We start from the raw sequence: 17,005 nt of genomic DNA on the forward strand, positions 1-17,005 counted from the left end.
TGGTTTGGAGCCCCGGGTGATTCAGCCGGACTGGAACATAACACTCATTGTAGATATTTAATGTGTCAAACTTTTGTCAAGGGGTCCTCCATTTTTGTAGCCGCACCCCTGAGTGGAAGCATGTGACTCTTTGTGTTTGTGTGTGAGGAAGGGTGCGGAGATGTTTCTGGGTGTAGGAATAGGCTATAATTATAAGAAGTCACATGGTGCGAGCAGTCAAATCTAAGATCTGTGTGAAAAAGGTCTCATTATAAAATGACACGTAGAAAGTAATAGTGATTTCTGATTTCTGTGTGCGAGGAGGATTTGTGACAAACACTGCACCTCAGAAATCCCAGTGAAAACCGTGCAGATGGGGCAAGTTGACGTGGCTGAGTGGCAGTGGTGTGATGGAGCAGGGTTGTGTGGAGGTGTGACATTCTGCTCCACCTTGGCAAAGTCACGGAGGCTGATCAGCTCCATCTGGATGAGAGCCAGCAAACAAGCTCTATGGTGCTAATTGCTAAGGAAACAAAGCTGAGATCCAACATTTCCTGTTAATTTTCAATTGTATGTCGGTTATTTTATTTCATGTCCACATAGACTAATTGTTTGTGAACATTCAGGGTTTAGGTGTAATATATATTGTCTGGCTGTCATTCACTATAAACATCTTCTGTGCTTCACACTTGCTAGACTGATAGGAATGTTAATATTTTGAAGTGGGCTGGTTCTAAAATTGGACAATGATTCGACTCAAATCTGGTGTTTTAATGAAAACTTAATTTCACCCTAAAACGTTCAACCAGCTCATGTGGCTGAAAGACAAATTGGCGATCACCAAAAGGAATCACTGTCCGGGTAACACGAGTGTCTGTACCAGGTTTCATGTGAATCCATTCAGTCGGCTGTTGAGATATTTCAGTCTGGACCAAAGTAGACCCACAAACTGACCACCACACCATCGTCTCTGTAGCCGGGCTAAAAGCACCACTAAAAACAAACGCACACACATTGACTGCTGTTGAGTAGAAGAGAGTGAGCCAGTCACTTAGGCAGCACTGATTTTTATTTAAACAGGTTCAGAGTAGTCTCTCATGTAACAAATGACATAAATACAAAATAAAATAAATATTAAATAAAAATGTTGTATTAAGACATGGTGTAAACAGAGGAAAACGCACACAGCGACAGGGAGACTACAAAACATAAGAATGTGTGATTCTTTGCCCTGAGTGGAATAATGATTCCAAATTTAAAAGCAAGTCTCAAAACAGATTTAAGGCTCCAGACACACAGGCAGGATAAAGTGAGTGCTTGGAAGAAGTCTCCCTTAATTTACAAAGAGCCTTAAATATTTCAGTAAATACAAGCACTCCCACACTGTCTTTACACTTATTTATATTTAACATATTTATACACCTTTATACACAGATAAATTATTCCTCTTATTATAAAGTACATAAATGTTTTCAGTCTTTTCAGTCTTCTGAAAGGCATGGAGGGTCATTTTCAGTCATGCCACGCGGTGCCACAGAAGACAAAAAAAAAACAGTGTAGCTCAGTTTCAACCCCCCCCCACACTTGAGTCCGCGTCGTCTGTGAGTGAAATGGCATGGTCGGTCAGTGCACTTTGATTTTGAGGAATGCTTAGATCACACAGCAAACACGCTGAGGGAGCTGGTCTCGTCTTTCAGGCCCAGGATGCTGTATGCTATCCTCTTCATGTGGCCGGGCAGCCGCACTCCAATGTTCCTGATGTCTCTGGAAAGAGGAGATGAAAGATACCGTGTCAGTAGGGACTCTGTTTTACGTTACGAAACAACAGCAGAGCAGAGCAAAGATACGCAAGAACTAAAAGTAGTTTAGTTTATTATATTTCTGATATCAAAATCTATATATTGTGGTTAGTAAAGAGCTAACTGATGACTCAAACTAATAAATAAACGGGATAAAGAGGGTGCTAATGTTGTGGATAAACAATTCAATTTGGTAAATAACTTAGGCTATTTCTAGAGGAAATAGCTAAAAGTCCTGGATAAATAGTTCAAATGGTGGAAACATCTCCTCATATTAACAGTACAAACAATCATTCAGTGGAAGTAATACGTCAGAGCTGCTGTAAAAGTTAACAGCAGCAGGGAATGAGTGGAATGATATGGGCAGGGGCCCGAGCATTCCTGTATTCACAATCTGAATAACAAATGTTCAAGCTGGGAGCTCAATACTCTCTCTGTGTCACGACAAAACACGGCCTGCTGTCGGGTACATCAGTGCAGCCTGGCCGTGCTGCACCTGTGCCGCATGTGTGCACTTACTCGTGCCTCAAGGCGAGCACCTGCTCCATGGTTGCTATCCCGGCGCGGGCGAAGCTCTCGCTGTACTGGCTCATTTTGATGGAGTCCAGCCACTCGGGCACCGACCTGAACATGGTGCCGTCACAGCCACTGGTGCTGGGCAGGCGGATAGAAACCCTGTGTGGGGACGATATGTTTTCGGATTACTCATCATTTACAGCTAGGCTATTTACACACAGGGTGTGACGATGTTTAAACAGGAGAGAACTGGTTTCACTGTCAGGATGCAAATTGGACATCTGCAAACTAATATAGCCTTCAGTACACGTGTTAAAGGTAGCATCTTGTGAAGTTAGCTGTTTCACGACAACATGCAGAAGTATTTCTTGGAGAGTTTGTCAAGTAACCAGACTTCAAGAAGTCAGTCCTACCAGCTAAGAAATAGTTATCACAGATGAGTAATCATATTTCCCCACCCATTCCTTTAACACATGTATTAATTAAATAGGCATTTCTCTGTCACTGTGACTAATAAAGGAGTATGTAATAGTTTTTTTGTCTGTCAACCTCAACAGAAATAATGCTCGTACCGTGGGTCAAAGTCAGCGATGGTTTTTAAAGACTCTGGGCTTTGGAGAAGTTTGTCCAAAATGTTGACGATGTCTGAGAAGCGAGGCCGTTTGGAGCGGTCGTGCTGCCAGCACTGCAGCATGAGCTGGTAGATGGCGGAAGGACAGTCCATCGGGGCAGGAAGCCTGAAAGCCTCGTTGATAGCCTTCATGACCTGAGGAAGAGACCAGGACAAAGTGAAGGCAGTGCTTATGTTTAACGTATATATATATATATGACCTTAGTGACAGACGGCGTTTGATTAACTGCTGTGTTGACATTCACAGTAGATTTAAAGAAGATGGTGGAAAAGTACTCTTTCCATCACCACATACCCTGAACAGACCCTCAGTGGAAATATGCATTAATGTTTGACCTGCACAGGCTGAAACAATCCCTCAACTCAACCATGGGAGCTGCGACAGATGCAACATACCTCATGGTTGCTCATGTCCCAGTAGGGTCGTTCTCCAAACGCCATGACTTCCCACATGACGATACCGAAGCTCCACACGTCGCTGGCTGAAGTGAACTTCCTGTATGCGATGGCCTCTGGGGCCGTCCAGCGGATCGGGATTTTACCTCCCTGACAGAAGAGAAACATTCACAAATCACATTTAATGGTGGAGGAGTGAAAACATGAGGCGCTGAAAGGCATGAGCGTTAAAACACAATTAACAATCTGCCTTTTGTTACTCTCCAAAAAAAAAAAACCACATGGTTGTTTTCTTATACTACGCTCTTAAGCTGTGAATTGTAGCTGTTAGACTTACCCTGGTTGTGTACGTGCCCTCTGCGTCGTCCTCTAGGATTCGGGACAGACCAAAATCAGACACTTTACACTCCAGGTTGCTGTTCACCAGAACGTTTCTCGCTGCCAGGTCCCGGTGGACGTAGTTCATGTCAGAGAGGTATTTCATGCCTGCAGCTATTCCTCGCAGCATTCCCACGAGCTGGTATGAAGGAATCTCTCCATCACGGCCCTAATGTGAACAAATATAACCGTTAACCAGTTGTTCATGTTTCCACTGGATAAATAATTATCCTTATGTAGACTTCAATTCTGTGCAATGCATCTACTGTACATTAAAGCTATGTGGAGGCAAATGTTTCACTCTATACAAGCCTTCACAAAAAAAAAGACTTTGCAAGTAACATGTTCAAATCTGCAGCTCAGGTCATGTGAGCCTCCCTTTACCTTCAGATATGTGTCCAGAGCGCCGTTCTCCATGTACTCCGTCACTATCATGGCAGACTTAACTGAAAATTAAAAAAAGAAATTATATGTTAATTGAAGGAAACTTATACAAGAAGTTGAAACAATTCGTGTCTGAGGTCATTGACTTACATTTGGTGACAACTCCCTCCAGGCGGATGATATTTGGGTGTGAGAACTGACCCATGATGCTGGCCTCACTCAAAAAATCCTGCCTCTGTTTCTCGGAGAATCCCGGCTTCAGGGTCTTGATCGCCACAGCCACCTCCCCTTTCCCTGGAGTCTTCATGACACCCCTAAACACTTCCCCGAACTCTCCTGATTGGCAGACAGACGGAAGGAGGAAACGTTAGAAACTGTGCATTGAGATCACAGTCGATGGAAGCTGCGGTGAGATTTTATCACTCTTACCTACGCCGATGACTTTTTGAGAAAGGATTGCACTCGGGTCAATTTCTTTAACAAACTTCTGGATGGCAATGTTGGGGTCCTCGTACATGTGCGGGTCAACATAAGTCTTCAGAGGCTTAAGCTGATCTGAAATAATGAACGGGGGGAATATTAGACTAAATTGTAAATAATTTCATCTGCAAATAATACTGAATTACAACTGTGTGTATAGTTTGCTAACCTGTTGCAAAGTAGGGATCCTCAGGTCCTCCTCGGCCACGGGAGCTCAGTCTCCTGAGAGGAAAACAAGACTAATCACTACAGGACTAAACAGAATACAGACTGGCTTTGTGGTAATTGCAGGTTGGGCCTCAGCTGAAATAGATGAAAGGTATATTCAGCAGTGGCACCGGCTATTAGTCATAAACCTTTGAGCCGTCACACTAGTGTATCTTTCATTAACTTGAGCTTGTGGCACATAATCACACAGTTTGCAGCTCTATAGATAATATTTATCTAAATGACACATGCGTGGAACGTGGATATGAAGTGTGCTGTTACCCACCGTCTACGCAGCAGTAGGACAGCCACCACGACAAGCAGAATAACCGCTACTATAACAATGGAGCCCATCACCATGGCGGAGTTGTTCTGGATCTGAGACTCAGCTGTGCAAATAACAAAGCAAACAACAGATATTTAGCCTGTGAAATACACATTCATACACTGGAGAGGCTTTTGAGAAACGGTTTCTGCTTCTGTAGGTTTTAAAGCTGCCGGTACCTAACGGTGAAGTGTGAAACTCGTGCTCGATGCTGTAGCTGCCAGGTTTGTCCTCTGGACCCAGGGCCTGGACCCTAAACATATAAGTTGTGCCTGGAGTGAGGTCGTTGATCTGGACGGAGCTTTTGTCCAAAATTAGGACAGTGTAGGTGGTCACATCGCGCTCTCCCTCGTCATCCTGTGAAGGGAGGGTAGAAAGTCGAGGGATTAGGATTATTTACTTTACCTAACATTAATATAAATAAGAACTTGGACTGAACACCCTTCATTTTGTGAAAGTGAAAAACAGACAAAATAGCATAAAGCACTCTGTCTTACTTTTCTGCGGTACATGAGCTCGTAGCGGTGATTGATGTGGGCTGGAGGTCTGCGAGACAGAGACCAGGACAGAGACAGACTGGTGGGGCCGCGATCATCCAGATGGATCAACGTCACCTTGGGGGGATCTAACGGGTGGCGAGAAACGGAAAGCAAAACAATGGTTAGTGAGTAATCACAGTCTTCGGAAAGGACACTTGGAAAAAAAAGCCTTTGGGTTTCAGTGGGTCGGACTGGATGCCTCTCTCTGCAGTAAGTCTGTCTAATGTACAATACGACCTGCACTAAAGCCATGATATTACCACACATGAAAAAATATGTTCTGTTTGAGGAAACCTGTTGTCTATTTTAACAGCTTCTTAGCATTATTTCATCACTGTTTGTGTTGATTTAAAAACAAACACTATATTACAGCTGTGAAACCTGGTTAAATGCACTTTAAGTAGTGTACAGTGAAACACTGAAACCCACCTGTATAGTCCAGAGCAGTGGTGATAGTTGCAGTGGGCCTCTCAGTGCCAAACTGAGACACGCCACTGTGAGTCTCTACAGTGAATGTGTAGTTGAGATGAGAATCCAGGTCACTGACAACAACCGTCGTGTCCTGCAGGTCCGAGGGTCCTGTTTCAAACCGGATCTTCTCGCCGCAGGGGACGCACAGGCCACCATCGCAGTGCTCACACTCCACGCTGTAGGTGAGGTCGCTGCGGCCTCCAGTCTCCAGCGGTGGGTCCCAGGACAGCTGAAGCTTGCCGTCCGCTGACAAGGTGGTGGAGGTGAGGTCGCGAGGGGCACTGGGTGGAGCTTGGAGAGGAAATGAATGACACGGAACAGTCAGAACAATCATCACGCGGACTAAAAGCTGACTCTGTCTGTAAAAACACAAGCGAGTAGTGTTCTTACCGGAGCAGGCTGATGTAAGAGGGTCTGAAGGGGAGCGGAAGAAACCTTCCTCGCACAAACATTCAGTGGCGCCGGCTGCAGAGGGCTTGGTGTTATCAGGGCAAACCTGACATAACTCGTTGGATGCGGAGAGCTTGAAGTAGCCTGGTTTACATGCTGCAGGGGAGAAACAAGGTGTGTGTTAGTCTAAGGATGACATATGGAGCGGACAAACACGGGAAGCAATGACTGATCAAAATGCAAACAATATGGCCGTCTCTGTAAAACAAGCCCCTTCCACGCAGCAGGAAGCATTCGTTGTGAGTAACCTGTAATCACAGAGTCTTTGTTTCCTGAGGAATGAAAAGGGATTTCCCTGACGATCTGCCTTCACTTGCTTTTTTCGCCTGGAGGCCTAATCTCAGGTCACATTGCGAGTGTCAACCGGATGACAGCAGAGCATTAAATCCATCAGGTGAGCTGATCTCCTCTTTCCCCCCGCGAACCCTCAGCTCATATTCCCTGGCAGATAATATTTGTGTTTTTGCCAAAGGAAATGGCACCTTGGACATTAGCGGAGTGTTGTAATGGACATTTCTGTACATAGATAAACAGCCTTCCAGGGCATGGGAGGTTAATGAACACGCACGCAGAACAGAAATCAGCTGCAATTCAGTCTGAGACTGGTGTTTCCTGCCTTTCTTCCTTCCTTCCGCTGACCCCCGACATCAGTCACAAATTACAGCGAGGCCGGAGAGTGGACAAAAAATCCGGAAAAAGGAAAAGCTGGAGACGAGTAGGATTTTTTTGTGTGTGTTTTTATGGAAGCAGATACAACATGTTTTCTCCTGAGCCGAGTTAACAAACTAAAAAACACCGCATCTGATGAAAATTTTCTTCCCCCTGCTTTCATTCTGCCGTCTCCCTAGGGAGCAGCCTTTCATCTGGCCCCAGCGCTGGTGGTCAAGAGACGAGGTCGAGTGAACCCTGAATGGAAGACGTGGTCGCGTTACTTCGCCACCAAGGCAGAAGGACCTTTGCACCCTAAGCACTGCTGCCGCGGAGGAGAAGGAGCAGGTTGAGTTTGAGTAGGAGGGATGAAGATGAATAGATAGACGGGCGGGGGATGGGGGTAAAGGTCTGGAGCACCGACAGAAGTTCTCTCTGGGGAGTCACATGGCGGCAGTGGGGGTGTAGCTGAGATTTTCTTCTTTTTTTTTTCGCATAAGAAAAGGGGGCCAGCCCATTTCATCTTGAGCTGGAACAGCAGGACCTCTGTCACGTACCAAAGAAACTCGGGCCTATTCATCTATTGTCTCTGAGATTGCACAGAGTGAGGCCATAAATATGTTGCTTTGCTCATTATACAGCTCACGAATGGCGGCATGTGTGCAGTGTAGGAGTACAAAATCCAAACACTGTGAATGCATGCCTTGGCAACGAAGGATTCTCATCTTAATATTTCAGATTTTCGCTTCAGACTTCACTTTACTTATCTACAAAAGATCAGAGGCCAAACTTTCATTCATCCACACTTTAACCTTAACTTTTATTTCCACTTGTTGGTGGAAATGTTGCTTCTCATTGTCTCACGCTCCCTTTGAGCACAACACGTGTGAAAAGGACTTCTGTTCCGCACCGGTGCATCTGTTAATTGAATCTGTTTTTTGCTCTTTGTGTCGGCCCATTGTTCTAATGAGTGGGAACATGGATTAGGGAGCTCATTGCGTGTGTTAACAACCGGATGAAAGAGCAAAAGGAGGCAGAGCGGGCATGTCATTGGCTAACAGCTGTCCCGTCGCTCTACTAATCCTCTTGACTAAATTACACTCCACACCTAACTAGGCAGCCACGAAGCTAACCTCCCTCATGCGCCAACTGTCGACTCACTCCCCACCCTCTGACCAAGGACAACCTGCTTATTTGTGTCAGTCAGCATTCCTCCTCATCTCGCTTAACTTCCTTTTCTCACAACAGTTGGGCTCCTCGGAGGAATCCACATGGAGGCCATGAGCCTCTTGGGATATTACTGTCTGTAGTTAACAAACAAACTGTAATGAGGACAAGTGTTTTTAATTGACAAGGAGAAACTAGGAGAAACATTACTTATGTAATAAAACATCACAATTACCATCATAAATGTTTGTGTCAACTTCCTTTTCTGGTCTATTAAGTCTGCATGCAATCGGGAAACTCTGCCTCCGTCTTCACTTTTACAACCTCGACACATGAAACTTGCTTTGAAGTCCAGTATCTATTGATGGGCGGAGACCGTCCATTATCTTTTAAGCGGACTACTAATCGATCTTTGTTTGGATTACATAAAGTTTTGTTTTTTCTTCTTTTGTTTATCTAAAACCCAAAGAGATTCAGTTTAGAGGGATACAATAGACAGAAAGGTGCAGCGGAAACAAAAGTTTGAACAAAAAGTGTCTTGTATCATATTGAAAGTAAAAGCCACATATCTTTACGCCGCGTCACTGATCTTCCCACTTGTAGGAACAGATGAGGCCCTGCCAGTCAAGGTGACTCGGACCATCGGGAGTCATAAACCGCAGCCTGACTCAGTCTAACCCCTGAGAGGTGTGTCAACTTCATCCCTGTAATCTGCGGTCCCCGTTGCCTTGGCAACTCACACAAAACAAATACTTGGGAGGAGAAGACACAGCTCTCAGGTAGTCATTCCGACACATTCACACGACCCTTCCTTTAGTCAATCAGTGCTGTAGGTGACGCGAGGATGAAAGAATTCCTTTCAGAAATCCCCACAGCATACTGTGCCCTTCCTCCCTCCTTCCTCTTCTCTCTGTACCCTCGCTCTCCTCCCACGTTTCCTCCAGACAGTTCAACACACCACACCCTTGAATGCCAAAAGACAGGCCAACTTCCACACTAACAGTACAGTATGAACACCACAGCTGCGTCTTTTCTTTTTATTGACCGTGCAGGTCTTTCTCCAGGGCACTGCATACCACAAACTTTTCGCATACTTCAATGTAGTTTGGCTCGACAGCTTGCTACCAAATTCAACTATTTTTGTTTGTTTTAGAAACTGCCTTAGTGATTACCATTAAATCCTTTAAGGAAGAGATGTTTCCAATTTCATACACTAATACTACATAGTCATTTATATTCACTAATGATAGTAGTGAAACCTTTTTACATTTTGTATAGAGAGAATCAGTTATAGAAGCAAATTTCATTTTTAACTTTAGTTCTTCAGCTTTAAATAGTGTTAAAAAAAGGTGTTATATTTTAGGACAACAAAGTCCCCACAACACCTTTCAAAAGCTTTGAAAAAGCTTTCATTAATTTTTCGGTCTAAACCCCCACACAGATCCAAAGTCCACATGAAATTGGGACACAGATCCCTGCGCTGTGCATTTGTCACCTTGTGCGATCAGCCAGTCTATAAAACAGTGTCTCAGCCCAGCCCCATTCCTCCGTCTTGAGAAAAAGGCAGTGGAAAGAATGTGCTATTGGCCAACAGGTACAGGGATGATGAGGCACGCATGGGAAACTGTTGAAATCTCCTCAGAGATTTGTATCTGTTCGATATGAAGAAACCTGTGCTTGTCTCAAAATCATAAGAAAACAAACAAAGTTTTTTCCTCCTCTGCTGTTGCACCCGGCCTATAGATAGAGACGAAGTGTTTTTGTGGCACATTTCAAACAAACCAGACACAATTAACATTCCTTTGCGCTCATCGTGACAAATTAGTGGTTAAGGTGTTTGGAAAGCAACACAAACACGTCTCAGCTGAGCGCGCGGATTATTTCGGGCAGCGCTTACCTTGGCAAGCGTCCCCGGTAGTCTCGTAGCCTGCAAGACATTGGCACTGACCCACGGGAACCACCCATTCGCCGTCAGCTGTGCAGTAGATGCGCGGGGTGGCCTGACTGACGGCGTTCTCCACGCAGGCTCCCTCCACCTCCCTGAGAGCGTCGGCCACCGTTTCCGGGAAGGACGCCAGGCTCTTCACCGTGGACGGGCATGTCTTGTAGTAAACTCTGACAGACAGCAGCGCCACACACGCGCCCATGTCCTGGAAAGCCAGGTAGAAGCCTTTTCTAGACAGAGGCCCCACGGCCCTCGTCTCGGTGTTGACCTTCAGCACGCGGCCATGAGTGACCTCATCGGGAGCGATGGTGGCCACTTTCCTGAACTGCCCTTTGCGGAAGTTGGTCCCCACGTCGGCGTCGGCCTCCGAGATGAAAAGGTTGAAGGTCTCTTTGCAGGCGAGAGAAGCGCCATCAAAGGTGTTGCAGTCTCGCACAACAAAGCGGAGCTCCACGGAGACACGGGTCGCTCCCGGGCGCCGCTGAATGAACGTCGTGCGCAACCAGTTGTCCTGTTCGGTAGAGTCTATGCTGCAAACACTGTAGGTGTAGAAAAGTGAGCCGTTCACCACCGTCTGCACTATCTCCCACTGTAAAAGATAAGAGGTGAGAGGAATCAGCTTAAGGAGTAAAAGTCACTGTTAGCGAGGTGGAATAATGAAAGGAGACATGGCCTTTTTTTCAGGAAATAAATACTGGGTTCAGAGGCTTTGTACTTGCCAAGAACCAGTTTTATTGATGAGACACCTCTTCTTTCATGCTGAGTGAGAAGCTCATAAAGCACAGAAATGAGCTGGAGCTTTTTTTTTTTTTTTCCACACATTAAGACTATTGGCCTGGACATGTGCGGCACTCACGACGTGTGGGGTTTTCCCACTAACACACACATCTGAGGCATAAATCCAGCAAATACTACTCTAAACTACACACTAACCTTTATGGCAGTTGAATGGGATTTATAAGCACAGCGTGGCCTCCAAATTGGCAACAATTAAGACTTTTTAAGAGGGGGAAGCAATGACAAGTGAAAGATTAAAAGCCTCGATTTGATGTTAAAATTTAACACCTCACATGGTAGCACTTCAGGTGCGTTTCAGGGCATAAAATAACACTTAAACAAAGAGTATGTTAACCGCTGCTGGAAAAGAGATTCAGCAACTATCTGGTAAATTCACTATTAAAAAATTAGATGATAATAACATTTTATGATACTTACCCTTATTAAATTCTTTATACTTTTACTATACTAAATTAAGTACTAAAGTTTGGGCACTAAGCAATTTCTACACAGGATTTAGAAAACACATTACTGGATATATGTGTTTAAGGAAAAAAAAACACTCTGCTTACAGTGGGAACGGAGCGGATTTTGACAGACAAGAGGAAATCCTCAGATCTTTGAGCTCAGTCACACAAGAAATGTAGCCCACACACTTGAACAGGCCATGTCCTGTTGCTTATTTTAGCCGGAAAGCCACTGAACTATACATAGGGATGGGAGGGATGGTTACGCACATATGGACCTGACTTTCTTATTCTTTCACTAATGTCTTACAATTGTTCACATTATCTTTTTTCCTGAAATCTCAAAATGAATCATCAGGCTGGAAAATAAAACACATTTAGATTTGGTCGATAGCTTAAGGAGTGAAAACGATCCTACTGCATTGTGTAAAATGTACTTTGGTACGGTAAATTAAAATGTAGGTAGAACCTTGACATTTTATTGGCATTCATACGTTTTTTATGAAAGGGTTGTGTTAACAGAAGATTGGCTTGATCTCTGCCAAACCCCAAACAACTTTTTTAGTGAGTTGAATGAGCAGAGAGAGGCCTCCGGTACTGTGAGTGAGATTTAAATTCCTGAGGTGAAAACTTAGCTCGTCTGCTGTTAAATTCAGAGAAAGGCAGTTTGGAGACATGAACCTGAAGTCTTAAAAATGCCTGTAGAGGTATAAATACTCACTCCGTTCTCATATGGCATCGTCAACCACCCCAGCTCTGATCCCGAAGCTTTCATATCCAGCAATATTTCTGTGCAAACAAACAGAAGAAACACATATTAATGACAAGCACACAAACAGCTGATTTCAGGAGAACACGGGAAATAATTTGACATGATGTAATAAACATTTAAACAAGGCCGCAGCCCAACTAACTAATTTTCTGACACAAGGAGATGTTTATAAATGAGCTATCCAGCTGCTTTAGGCTGTGATTTGACTGTACAGATAAATTCTCTGCCTATGATCTCTGGGGGCCAACAGCTTTATGGGGGGCACATGCCATGCTTTGACATTTTAATCAACCATGTCGGGCTGATTCAGATCTTCATTGACCGTGTCCTCCAGGTCCAGGATACAAAACTAATAAAGTCTGAGAAAGGCGTGGGCAGTTAAATTACCATGACCAGGAAAATACATGAATCTGGGCCACAAGTGAAAGAAAAAGAAATATAATAGCAATCTGACACATTAAAACATCAAACAGGTGCCCCTAAGCTCTAAGCCTGTGCCTCAGTGCCAACAAGTAACTCTTTAAATATATAAAATAAAAACAATAAAGGCTTTATATCAAACAATGCAGTGATACATATTTTTTTAATGTATTTTTTAAATCATTGTTTATATGTTTTTAAAACAAATATTAACAGAATGTATCTGAAATACCCTTTGGCTATTCATCATAAGAAATATGTAGTAAAACAAAACAGAACTCAGAACGAGTACTAAATGAGGAATTTAAAGTCAACAATGGTAAAAGTAAAAATACTGAGAATAAAACGCACAAGCGAAACTTAAACTTCTCCATGAAATTCCGACCTCTTGACTCATGAGGTGCGGTGAAGCTGGCCCGAGTCTTTTTTTGTTTTACACAACGTAGCCGGTTTAATAAAAGTTGCTACTTACGCTCTTTCGACTGCAGGCTGGCATAAACTTGGCAGAAAAATAAAAATAGGAATAAGTTGACTCCGCGCAGCTCCATGACTTTTTTGTTAAATATATATATGCGTATTTAAAAGGTTGTAGACTATATTCCCGAAGTCTCTGCGCTCTCCTCCGTCCGGCTCCACTCCTCCAAACACTTCACTCTACCGGCTGAGTGAGCACGAGCCCGCAAGCCCATTGAGAAACAGGTGGCGTCATCGCCCCGCCTCGCGCCCTTTGGAATGTGGAAGTTCTCCAAATATGGCATCAAGTGGGCGGGGCCAGGCACCTGTTTTCATTGAAGAGGATGTGGACCGACACTGTGTTGATTTTTTTTTTTTTTAAATGTTTGTTTAATTTATGAACAAATGTCCAGGTTTATTTTGCTGCATATCAAGGTCACTAAACGGACACGGATATTGCTACTTCTCATAAGAATAGAATAGAATAGAATAGAATAGAATAGAATAGAACAGAATAGAATAGAATAGAATAGAATAGAATAGAATAGAATAGAATAGAATAGAATTTATCCCCTCATTTCACTGTCTAGTAGCTTGTAGCAGCAAAATCAACATAAATAACAGCAACAGTGGGAGCAGTGCAAATGGAAGACTGGTAATATAAGAATGAATTAACATGCATGTGCAGAGAGAGCGACAACAGAGCAAGGAAGGTGTCTGAGTAGTGAATGGTGGTTCCAACCTATGTAAAGATAACTGGGGATTTTTAGAGACTGAGGTTTGTCGTACCATTTCATTGTATCGTGTTTCTATTATTTTGACACTGTTTTAGTCAGAGGGCTAAGAACCAGAAGCACTTTTGTGTTTAATTTAATCCAGCTAAATAACACCACAAACTACATCCTCCAAAATGATAACACAATGACCGAACAGTCGTGAAAGTGTATTTAGTGCAGGACTGTCATATTAAAATAATATGGTTTCACTTGTGTACTTAATGAAGTGTCTAGTCAGTATATGTTTTCAAGCTGTCTTATGAAAGCCTCTAGATTTTGCAAAACCTGACAAAAGGTGTTTATTGCCATTACAACTCTCAGTTTTCCATATTTAGATTTTGATACGTGCTTTTAAAATGTAATACTGTCTTATTTTATAGTCAGCATGTTGGTATTCTTATAATCTTAATGTTGATTCATTGGAATTTTGTCATGTGGTTTTATATTGCGCTGTATATCTTTTCATACATTTATAGCAAAAAGTAATTGTGAAGAATGACCCTTCCAGATACTGCAACTACTGACCCCTGAAAATGAGGTTGGTCCATATGTATTCAGCGTTTATATAATAAGTTTTGGGTCGAAATACTGAAATACCTGCTGTACAAATTAACAAGTGAAAACATGTATTCTACCAGCTCAAAGTCCCAAGTCAGAAAATAATAGGTACATGGGAACCATAGTACTTCACCAGTACTGGTAGCAAATATAATGACTTCATAATTCTATGTCAGTAGTAATTCAGGTAATTCAAGACTTTTTCAAGAGATAATTCACCTGTCAGAAATATTTTTGTTTCATATCTTTCAGTTAGAAAATTATTTTAATGCTTGTTCCCACATGACCAATAGGGAGCACTCCTTAAATACAATATTATATGCTGACCTTTAGGTCTTTTTTACGTTTAATGTGGTGTAACATTTTTATCCGAGTCTTTCTCAGGTTTCTTTCTCTTTGTGTGTAATGTGCCCTGTCTATCACGTAAGAATTTAATTAAAGATTGAGCACTAAGCTATGGCATTGATATAAACAATCACGTCTAATCCATCTATTGTCACATTTGTACTCTGTGTTTACATAGGTTTTATGGGTGAGTGGATGTTTTAAATTATGGCTGTAAAGGTTTCCAATAAGAGATGTACAGTATGGACGTATTTCCACCTTGGTGACATTTCAAAAGTGTGTTTAAGCTGGATGACCATCTTCCAAGTAATTGCCTGAATCCTCCACATCTCGTCCAGGGCTTGTCTTTCCCACGACTGGTAAAGGAGGGGTCAAGTGGGGGGGTGGTCTGGTATGAATATATGACTACTAATGAGACAGTCCCCCTAAAGAACCTTGCAATTTGGGTATGAATATGTGACCACAAAGAAGATCTGACAATAGCATCACCTAGCAACTCTTATCTGGAGGAATTTCAGAGTCAAGTCTGTGAGGCGGCCTGCACTTGGAAAGAAGAGCCGCTCAGGCTGAGAGCCAACACGCAGCCGGCCGTCCTGACAAAGACCCCCCAAAAAATCAACTTTAGAGTCAGACATTGTCTTGTCCAACGTTACCATACACGGGCATTAATCATACAACAGACGGAATGAAAGATGCCAGTGAAAGAAATAGATTAACAAGTTAAGTGTGGGCTGAATTACGACTTTCTGACCTTCGAATGACAATCGCTTCAGTCGTTAAGGAAATCTAATTGTAGCTTAACCCAATAAGTTTGATTCCAACACGACATATTCACCCATTACGAAAATTAGTAATGCACACTTGAATTAGGCGACCAAGTTAACAATGAACTTTGCATGCATGCCTTCTAGTTTAACAAGGATATTTCATGTTAATTTCTGTATCAGATTGTTCCGGTAGCATTTGTCTTTAAATAGTGTGAAGTGTTAGCTCTTTAGTATAGTCCTTCATACAAAAAAAGATTCAAACATTTGGAGTTTATCTCAATAGCTGTCAGCTGTAGCCCCTGTAAATATGTTGTTCGTATGCCTTCTTCTAAGCCACCAAATTTTAATTTTAGGTGTCCTTAAAGGAAAAAAAAATACGCCACATCCTCATGTCCCACACTTTCAAATTATCCAGCACACTCTGTTTTGAGTGTGAACTGCCACTTGAAGGAAACTTTAACCTCAAGCACTCTAGCAGCCCTTTATCTCGTCTCTTTAATGGTTTTGATGCACACTGAGGTACGCTTAGGTGTTATTTTCGAGTGTGTTAATGCTTGGACTCGAGAAGTGGTTTCTGTTGTCATCCAGTTCTCTGACGTGTCAAAGGTTAACACCCTCTCTAACACACAAGTATGCAAATGCTTTCACTACAATGCAGGCTTCTTTTTATTCACCTAACAGAGCATGTGTCCTGCAGGAGAGCGGACTGCCGCCTCAGATCGCTCAACCCTCCGGGTGCCCAAACACCCTCCCTCAGGTCCCCCCGGCTTCTGAGGGTGATGACAACACAAAAGTACTTCACACTGGGGGCTGGGCCTGCATTTTGAGGGTCAGTGAACAACGGCCGAAGCAGCAACCTCGTGTCATTCAGACCGGGCTCCCCTCATACCCCCGCTTCCCTCACACTTCTGGTGGTATCAGCAAACAGAGGTGGAACACTATTGAAAGCACTGGGGAGTTTTTTTGTGTACCGCCGAATTAAAATGCACCTACTGTTTTCCACCACTCTCACAGTGAGGGCTCCCAAAATCCTTGTTAAGAAATGATGGATTCACACGTTTGTGCTTACACTTTGATGCCTGTCAGATAACCACCAGTGGTGGAAGGAACACGAAGGTTTTTTCAGTTTAGCAACATCAGCACAGAAATACCAAGACTACAAGTCAAAAGAAGTATCAGCAATAAAAATTTCTTTAAAACATAACAGAACTGATTCTGCAAAATAGTTTCTGTTGGGGGTAGTTAATATAATAAGTATAATATTTACATAGTTATCAGAGTTAAAAGACAAGGAGCAAAAGGAAAAAAATGCTTCTGAAGCATGTCTTCTGTCTCACAGGTGGAAAGAAAATGTG

At 43.0% G+C, this 17,005-nt stretch overlaps 1 protein-coding gene across 1 annotated transcript; it reads right to left on the bottom strand.

Annotated features, from left to right (window-relative positions):
- Positions 1-1,030: 1,030 nt before the first annotated feature.
- On the bottom strand, positions 1,031-13,407 carry LOC125006265 (ephrin type-A receptor 2-like). The gene is made up of 17 exons (XM_047582168.1): positions 13,224-13,407; positions 12,281-12,348; positions 10,268-10,904; positions 6,496-6,651; positions 6,064-6,396; positions 5,593-5,720; positions 5,275-5,452; positions 5,057-5,159; positions 4,733-4,785; positions 4,513-4,638; positions 4,234-4,419; positions 4,084-4,145; positions 3,659-3,868; positions 3,322-3,471; positions 2,867-3,060; positions 2,298-2,453; positions 1,031-1,743 (listed from the first exon to the last, which is right to left on the bottom strand). Exons 1-17 carry the CDS (start codon positions 13,297-13,299, stop codon positions 1,635-1,637), a joined length of 2,925 nt encoding a protein of 974 aa, XP_047438124.1. The 5' UTR covers positions 13,300-13,407; the 3' UTR covers positions 1,031-1,634.
- Positions 13,408-17,005: the final 3,598 nt, after the last annotated feature.

This window comes from Mugil cephalus, chromosome 4, assembly GCF_022458985.1.
Source record: "Mugil cephalus isolate CIBA_MC_2020 chromosome 4, CIBA_Mcephalus_1.1, whole genome shotgun sequence".
Classification (NCBI taxonomy): domain Eukaryota; kingdom Metazoa; phylum Chordata; class Actinopteri; order Mugiliformes; family Mugilidae; genus Mugil; species Mugil cephalus.

Bases quoted from the DNA above. Each gene is read 5' to 3' on its own strand.
- LOC125006265 (XM_047582168.1), bottom strand. From the start codon at position 13,299: ATGGAGCTGCGCGGAGTCAACTTATTCCTATTTTTATTTTTCTGCCAA. The intron at 10,905-12,280 runs GTGAGTATTTAT...TATCTTTTACAG, and splicing joins CGATGCCATATGAGAACGGA to TGGGAGATAGTGCAGACGGT. The intron at 4,146-4,233 runs GTAAGTCAATGA...TTTAATTTTCAG, and splicing joins GGAGGGAGTTGTCACCAAAT to TTAAGTCTGCCATGATAGTG.